The 8,912-nt window shown below is 40.1% G+C and overlaps 1 protein-coding gene across 1 annotated transcript; it reads left to right on the top strand.

Moving 5' to 3' along the window:
• Window positions 1–297: 297 nt before the first annotated feature.
• Window positions 298–8,603, top strand: Serpinb2 (serpin family B member 2). Its single transcript, XM_042693533.1, has 7 exons — window positions 298–465; window positions 3,080–3,199; window positions 4,317–4,445; window positions 4,925–5,042; window positions 6,790–6,932; window positions 7,489–7,653; window positions 8,199–8,603. Exons 1-7 carry the CDS (start codon window positions 298–300, stop codon window positions 8,601–8,603), a joined length of 1,248 nt encoding a protein of 415 aa, XP_042549467.1.
• Window positions 8,604–8,912: the final 309 nt, after the last annotated feature.

Genomic DNA, 8,912 nt, shown 5'->3' on the forward strand with positions numbered 1-8,912 from the left:
ATGACTGTTCACTCTGCCTCCGACTGGCTATGAAATTTAGAGGGCCTGGGTGAGCAATAGAGACACATGGCCTTGGGAATTCCAAGATGGTGTCAGGTGCGTCCTGCGCCCAGCATGAGCATGGTGGTGGCGTGGTAATGATCTCGAAACTCTTTGTCTCCTGTGGAGGAAGAACAGGGAAGGACCCCCGAGTCTCCACAGGGGACAGCCTCTATCATTCTATGGATCCCACCCAAAACTCGATCCCATCTTTTACAGCTGTTTTCCCTTCCTCTTTGTTCCTTCTAGATTGAGACCATGGAAGATCTTTACGTAGCGAACACCATCTTCGCCCTCAATTTCTTCAAGCATCTGCTGAAGACAAGCCCCACCCAGAATCTCTTCTTCTCCCCATGGAGCATTTCATCCACCATGGCCATGGTCTACCTGGGTTCCAAGGGAAACACTGAGGAACAGATGGCACAGGTAAGCTCTCATCGTTAAAGCCTGGTAGGACGGAGGGATTCCTGTTAGGGAATTGCTCTTGTCTAGTGCTCAGGTAATCCTGACTCTAAGGAACTAGCTATCACACAGTGCTGATGATGCACCAGCCCTCACAACATCAGTTCCTGAGACTTAAATCTATAAACCAATGAACATCTCAGTGGTAGAGAGTAGAAGCCCTGTCTGAGCTGATTATTCTACTAATGTGAGAATCATGACACTTTTAAAAAAAAGTATCACACTTAGAAGGCTGAGGCAGGAAGACGGAGACTTTGAGGTCAGCCCAGGACACACAGTAAGAAACTAAAAACAAAAAACTCCCACTACTGAATAGATGATAATAATATCATGTTCATACTTTTATTTGTGGGGGTAAGGATGAGACTGTGGCTTGAGCTCTTAGCCTTTTACTTGCTAGAGAGGCTCTTGAGTTGTGCCTGAACTTTTTTGCTTTATTATTTATTCAAATGTGGTCTGTTGTTTTCCCCTGGCTGGCTTAGACTATAATCCTCCTATTTAGGCTTCCTGGATAGCTGGGATGATAGATGTGTACCACCATGCCAGTTTTTATTAGTTGAGATAGGTCTCATGGGCATTTTCCCCAATCTGACCTTGAATGAATCCTCCCAAAGAACTAAGATTATAGGCATGAGCGATCATGCCTGGCCAGTGTTCATACTTTTTACATTGAGTGTTTTTCACACTTTACACTACTTGGTTTTGTAAAAAAAAAAAAAATCAATGGACAGATGTGAACATTGGCAGTGTGATTTAAACACCTTGATCTGGAACTCCTAGCTCAGGTTCTTCCCATCCAACTGTGCACTATGGTTTGTTCATTGTTAGGATTCCTCCTAATTTTAAGAGAAACAAATATGATGGCTGTGGCCAGTCCACTCCCAGAAACACCCTGGAAGGCACTACCCAGACCATCAGGTCAGTCATGTCCACACAATGGGGCCTTGCATTCTGTATGGCCAGTCTTCAAGGTCAAGGTGGAAGGGGTGTGGAAAAGCATTGTCTGAGACATCTGTGCCAAGGCCTCTGCCTGTCCTCCTGGCTGAGTGGATCCTTTCTCAGACTGCTGAACTGCTTCAGTTGTGCAATTCTGTATACTCAGGGGATGCACTCAACACATTTAACATTCTCGTGGGGACATCTATAATTAAGATTCCTTTGCAGTCACAAGCATAAAACATTAAGACGAAATGCACAGTGATTTTGGTCACACCAAAATGCCTGTGGCTGATTTCTGGTTTCCCATGAGAATTGTGTCTGAGTATAAATACATCCTTGTCCAGAACACTGTGACCCATTTCAGGTGGGCCTCCTTTGAAGTAGGAAATTTCACAGGGAGAACATTGGCCAGTCTCACTGCAGGAGGACAAGGGAATGACAGATCGCCTTCTGTATTCGTGGCCGTTTAAACACTGAGGCTTACAACAACCCCCTTGCTCAACTCCGATACTCGCAGTGTTTTGAAACACTCCTTCCCTTTACATTTTCTCCCTTGAAAAAAACTACGGTGGTAAGCTGTGTTGATGACCTTAGAAAACATCAAGGTTTAAAGTTTTTAAATATAAAGAATCAGAGACAATATATTTAAGGGCAAGTGCTCAATGGGGGTGTTTTAGGTTGTTTAAATAAAGACTTTAAAAAATTGAATTCATTGGTCACTCTGGACAGAGGTAGCTTTTCTATTTGTGAAAAATACTGAGAGAACTTGAGGTTATGCAAAGATTTTGAATATTCTTATAACTCTGTGGCATAAGCAGATTTTAGAATTAAATGACCTCTGTGCTTAACAAAACAAGAAGAAACAGATGTTTCTTGCCTTAGAAGAAAAACCTGTCAGTATCTGTCATGATTTTGCTGCTTCCTAAATGTGTGAGACATTGAGCCTTTCTAATTCTCAGTTTTGCTGTGTATAAAATGGGAAGGAAGATGTAAAACTTAAAAGTTTTAAGGCTGGAACTAATGCTTAAAACACCCAGTAGCATTGGCTATATTAATAGTCAGTAAATATCAGTGACATGGGCCTTTTAAATAAAAACTTCTCAGATTTATTCACATAATACAATATCCTCTGATGTCAATGCTGTGATTGATAAACTCACTTTGCTGTTGAGAAAATTAGGAGTAGAGTGGACTATCTTGTGGGGATAGATGGAGGTATGTGGAAGGAAGGAAAGAAGGAAGGAAGGGAGGGAAGGAGGGAGGGAGGGAGGGAGGGAAGAAAACAAAGAGAGAAACAGATATGATAATGTTGAAAGGGGTGACCTTGATCAAGATGCACTGCATTCGTAAACTGCTTTGTTCAGTGGCAATTCCTTTGTACAATGGAAGATAACATAAAAAGAATTAGAAAGAAGCAGATGGTGTAAATCTGTAGAGAATACAATGAATATCTCATGTGGATTCCTATAAGGGAAGTTTAGATTGGTTGACAATTCCATATCATATAGGAAGAGTAACTTGTTTTATTTTCCATGCATATGAGGCACGGGACCAGACCCAGGCCCCTCCAGAGCTACCTCTTAGCTACCAGTTTTAAGTAAAGTGGTTCGGGGTCACCATTCTCTGATTCTGATTATAGGTGCTTCAGTTTAACAAAGTGGCTGGCTATGATGTCACCCCCAGAACGCCAGAAAACTTCACTGGTTGTGACTTCATGCAACAGATACAGAAGGGAACTTATCCAGATGCTATTTTACAGGTACTGGGCTCATTTGTTCTTATATTATTCCTGGAATCTTCTTTTTATTTTTTTCTTCAAAAAATCAGAGTGTTAGACCAGGAAGCACGATTTCTCCCATTGGAAAATTTCCCCACAGAAAAGGAAAGAAAATTGAGATTGAAGCCATGAAGCAAACATCATATGGTCAGCGGATAGCAAAGCAGAGCCAGACAGAGTCCAGACTTTAGTTTTTAACTGAATCTTTTCATAAATTCGATCACGTCTCTCTGTCATCAGAAATAGATGTAATGTGTTATTAAACGATTCTGTGCTATAGCAGAGAATATTAGAATTCGTATGTATGAATGAAACCATCTAGAGAGAGGATGGTGAGGAATTGAAGAATGTTGAAGGTCAGACCTCATGACTGTATCAGAAGTCATAGGGCCTCAAATCAATCAATCAATCAATCATCAGTCAGTCAGTCATCATCTATCCCAAGCATATATTCCCTTAACTATCAGCCACACATCAGCTGGTTAAATCCAGACATGCTTCTATTCCTAACTCACTTCCACACAAGTTAATCATAGCCCATGATTAGATTATGAGATGTGGCCCTTAATTTCCTTCCTGGACACAGTAATTCCCCACCCACACATCACCCAGTGAATCATGCGACAGTGGAAGTGGGTGCGTCTGCCACGTATCCTCTGAGCCTGGAGGACTCTGTCCTCTACTTCAGCCCAGGGCACCAGACTGAGCCCATCTCTCACAGTGCTTACCGTTGCCTGGCTGAGTCTTGGAGTTCCCATTCACTAAAGCCTGGCTTTTCCACTATATTGCCTACTTTGGAACATAGGCTGTTCTGGAAGCCTATGAATGTGGTTAGGTAATATTTCTCCTAGCTTAATGAGAATTTCATCACTGACAAATGAAACTCTATTTTTGATGTGTACCACGTGATTGAAGATATCTGTACATCATGAAGTGATTTCCATCATCAGTTTAGCACATCTGTCACAACTAGTTACATATGTATAGAGATGGGTAAGGCCATCTTACAGTCGTGTTAGGGGCAAGTTCTTGTTGCTCAAGGAATATCTTGTTTGGCAGTCTTTTGTTATAGAAAGGAAATTCTTTTTTCCGGATTCAGGCACAAGCAAGAGACAAAGTGCATTCCTCCTTCCAAGCGCTCAGCTCCGCCATCAACACATGCAGCGGCGATTATGTTTTGGAAAGTGCTAATAAGCTGTTTGGAGAAAAGTCTTCGAGATTCAAAGAAGTAAGGGAAGCCTCTCTGTGGAAAGGGGGAGGGGAAGGGATGGCCAGATCACCTGCCAAACACAAATTCATGCAAGCAGAGTCAAACTTCGACTCAGGCTCCCTGAGGCTAGCCTCCTATGGCCACTGTCCCGCTGTCCATTTCTCCCCTACCTGTCACAGATATCCCATATACAGAGTAATAAGTCACGCTTCCACAGCCACCCTTCTCCATAGAAAATGTCTTTGCATTGTCACTCAGCATCTAGAATGCAGACAACGCAAGAATGGGCAGTGGGAGTTGGGGCAAACATGGTGGGAATGGAGATAACGGAGAACTGATCATCTGCCATACTTCCTCCCCCAGCCCCCACACAGACAACTTCTGTCCAACCTCTACCTCCTGCCACTTAGCCAGGACTGGAAGCCTGTAATCTACCATCCCCACTGTCCTGTTCCGTATATGTTCTAGGTAACATTTGACCTTTTCTTACTTTAAAGGAATACGTGGAACTCTGTAAGAAATATTACTCCACTGAACCCCAGGCGGTAGACTTCCAAGAATGTGCAGAAGAAGCAAGACAAAAGATTAATTCCTGGGTCAAGACTCAAACCAAAGGTAAAATCAAGGGATGATTTCATTTTACTTAGAGAACCATGATGCATCTTTAACAGTCCTTGAAATCAGTTCTCATCCCTTTAAAAGAGTTATCTGGTTGAGAGATCCTTACACTCATTTAACAGGACAATTTTTTAAGTATTTAAAAAATTATTTTATTTTTTTAAGTAGTTGCATAAAGGATTTCAGTTCCACAAGCCAGACTGTGAGTACAGTGTGCCTTTTAAAGAACGATCTTTGAGTAGTTGTACAGAGGAGATTCCATTTAACAAAGCAATTTATGAATGCAATGCATCTTGATCAGCAGCAACCCTTTTAACAATCTCACCCATCCCCCACTGGTTTTCACATTCTCCTTAACCTTTGAAGAAAAATACATGAGGCCCACTGATAGAAGATTGACATTCAGCGCTTAACTATTCCTATTCTTAGATATTATTATAGTACAAAACACAAAAAGAGGTAGAAGCCATTAAATACAGGAAGTAGCAGTATGGAAATAAAACCAAAGAGAAAAGAGGCTTGACCTTGAGTTGCATAATTGATGTAAGCTATAAGAATACTGGCGATGGAGGAGGGAAAGATAATGGAATTACTTAAACTCTTTCTTTTCTTTTACCATTCAAGGCTATGCTGCTGCCAAATTCTTTTTTAATCTTTCATAGGCATCTGTTTCCCTTTATCTTTTTTTTTACATGAACTCAAATTAGATATATTATTTACTCATTACTATTGAGTTCATTCATTTAGTCAACAAATAACACATGGTATGTGGCAGATATTAATTACCATCATCATTACTACTGATATTAGCCATTTATTTCCACCAAACTGTGGTTGAACTTTGGTAAATTGAGTGCAATTCTTCACAGTAGGATTTTTCTGAACTCTGAGATGGATTTATAATAGAAATCACTCTGCTTTGTCTTCAGTCAGCAGTGGGCATTGTGCCCATAGCAGAAGTAAAAATGGCAAATGCTACTATCAGAGATTCTGCATTCTAGTTCAGAAGTTCTGAGGATACATAAAATACATCTTAGAGGTTACGATATTAAAGATCGGAGGCTCACTAAAAGTAAACTTTTTCTTAAACCATTTTTCAGAAATGCAGACCCTCACAGTCATTGTTTCTGAGAACCACACCCAAGTCCTTCACTCCCTTTCCTGTGTTGTCCTGGTTTTTGCAGATTGTTTCACCACTGGTTTTGAAGGTCTCTTCTTGTACTCTAAAAACAATCCAGGCTAGTTTTTCCTTTCTCATCCATTGTGCCTGTACTCTTCCTAGTCTACATTGATGATAACTTATAAATGTTTTGAAAATCCATTATTCATTTCTTCAGATCTGTAAGCTGTGTAGACCAGACCATAGAAAGACCAAGTAACATGCAGAAAATGCCTTTGTCATGCCTGCTAATAAACACTTTCACTTCCTTCTGAACTCAGTATTATTCAGGCAACTGAAAAACTGAGCAAACAATATATAATATACATGGAAGTGAAAACTCTTTTTCAAGTGTGACAGTGATTTTATTATTTAAATGCAATTTGTTTTCATTTTCTCTAGAATTTGACAAGCCTTCTGAGGAACCTATTCTAATTTTACAGGTGTTTTGTACCAATCCAAATAGAACTGAAAGACTAGTCTCTGCAATCTGGCAAATGTAGATATTGAGTTTGATGCCTGCTTGAACCAAGAAAGCAGAACCTTCTTGATTACAAAGCCTAAACATACATGTGTTTTCTTTAGGCAAAATCCCAGACCTGTTACCTAAGGGTTCTGTAGATGAAGAGACCAAAATGGTTCTGGTGAACGCTATCTACTTCAAAGGAAAGTGGAAAACACCATTTGAGAAGAAACTACCTGGGCTTTATCCTTTTCGTGTGAGCTCGGTATGAGAAAATAAAAAATCATTTTTCTAATAGATATCTATGGCCTTAGACAAGGCAGAAAAGTAAGAGACATCCCTCAGATTCTCTTATATGACTTGCTAGTTGTAACTTATGCATGTTGGGTATTGACTCTTTCAAGCTATTGACTATTTCTCAGTAATGGCCTAAGAGAGGATATGAGTAGAGGTGAAGACTATGGATTTTTATCATTACATATGTCTAGATTCAATATAGGCTCTACTACTTCTCAGCTATAATCTTACTCATCTCCTTTGTATATCATATTCACTCTGAAAAGCTAGGATACCATAATTTCGGTAGCAGGTATTGAGCAAATACTTTAGTGGTAGTTATAACATGATGATACAACTTATTAGACAATGAATATAAAATTTAAACAAATTTAGCATGCTCACACTAAGGAAATGCAAATATTTTGAGTGATCCGTTGACTCTAGAGGACACATGTTTTTCAAGATTGAAAGTCAATGCATTCTCTTGTAAATCGCTTGACATCTTGGAATTAATTTTCATATTTGCCTTTCTACACTTTTAGACTCAGAGTGTGCCTGTGCAGATGATGCACCTGCGGGAGAAGCTCAACATTGGATACATAGAGGACCTCAAGACTCAGGTTCTGGAACTCCCATACACTGGAGATGTCAGCATGTTCTTGTTGCTTCCAGACGAAATTGCAGATGCGTCCACTGGTCTAGAGTTGGTAAGGCAGTACAAACCCAATAGTTTTTTTTTGTTGTTGTGTTGTTTTATTTTGTTTTCGTCAGTCATGGGGCCTGAACTCTGGGCCTGGGTGCTATCCCTCAGCTCTTCAGCTCAAGGCTACCGCTCTACCACTTGAGTCACAGCACCACTTCCTGCTTTTTCTGCTTCTGTGGTGATGAGGAACTGACCCCAGGGCCTCATGCATGCAAAGCAAGCACTCTACCACTGAGCCACCTTCCCAGTTCACAAATCCAATAGTTTTAATCTTCTAGAATTCCATTGACTTTTCATGAGATGAATATCTAATGCCGTAGGAAATGATTGACAATTTCTCACAGAGCTATTTGGAGCAGTTAATAACAAATGATGTACCACAAAATGTTGCTCCTTAATCTTAAACATTTGTCATACATACTACTTTCTTGCAAACACATGACCAATCTATTAAATTTTTTAATCATGCAAAATGAAATGAAATTTAGGATTGTTTTCCTTCCTTTCTCAAACTCATTGGCTCTTTTGTTTTGTTGTTTTAATTTGCAGCTGGAAAATGAGATAAATTATGACAAACTCAGCAAGTGGATCAACCGAGACACAATGGCTGAAGGTGATGTGGAAGTCTACCTACCTCAGTTCAAATTAGAAGAGCGTTATGAACTCAAATCCATTTTGAGAAGCATGGGCATGGAGGATGCCTTCAGCAAAGGCCAGGCCAATTTCTCAGGGATGTCGGAGGAGAACACTCTCTTTCTTTCAGACGTGTTCCATCAAGCCTCTGTGGATGTGAATGAGGAGGGCACTGTAGCAGCGGGAGGCACTGGGGCTATTATGACTGGGAGAACTGGGCATGGAGGCCCACAGTTTGTGGCAGACCATCCCTTTCTCTTCCTTATCTGTGAAACCACAACGAAGAGCATTCTATTTTGGGGCAAATTCTCCTCACCCTAAAACTGAAAGCCCGTTTCTGCACAAGGTTTTGTAGTCTCAGAATTGCTATCTCAAGAGCCAAGTGTTTAGAAATACTTTCAACGTATTTCTGTTCTTTTGGACAACTTCTCTATGCTAACTACAAATTCAGCAATAACTACATAGCTTTCAGTCTTAACACAATAGCTCTATTAGTCTTTTGGTCTGCTCAAACAGGATGATATTCATTTAGTTCTTCCTTGCAGAACTTTATTTTATAGCATGAACATTAATTGTGTTATTTATTATTTTATATAGCAGTGGTTTGTTTTTTTACTTATTGTTCACTAT

Source organism: Dipodomys spectabilis, unplaced genomic scaffold, assembly GCF_019054845.1.
Source record: "Dipodomys spectabilis isolate Male_0828 unplaced genomic scaffold, ASM1905484v1 ptg000169l, whole genome shotgun sequence".
Classification (NCBI taxonomy): Eukaryota; Metazoa; Chordata; class Mammalia; order Rodentia; family Heteromyidae; genus Dipodomys; species Dipodomys spectabilis.

Coding starts and splice junctions, on each gene's coding strand:
- Serpinb2 (XM_042693533.1), top strand. CDS start 298: ATGGAAGATCTTTACGTAGCGAACACCATCTTCGCCCTCAATTTCTTC. Junction 5,043..6,789: donor GGTCAAGACTCAAACCAAAG/GTAAAATCAAGG, acceptor TGTTTTCTTTAG/GCAAAATCCCAGACCTGTTA. Junction 7,654..8,198: donor CGTCCACTGGTCTAGAGTTG/GTAAGGCAGTAC, acceptor TTTAATTTGCAG/CTGGAAAATGAGATAAATTA.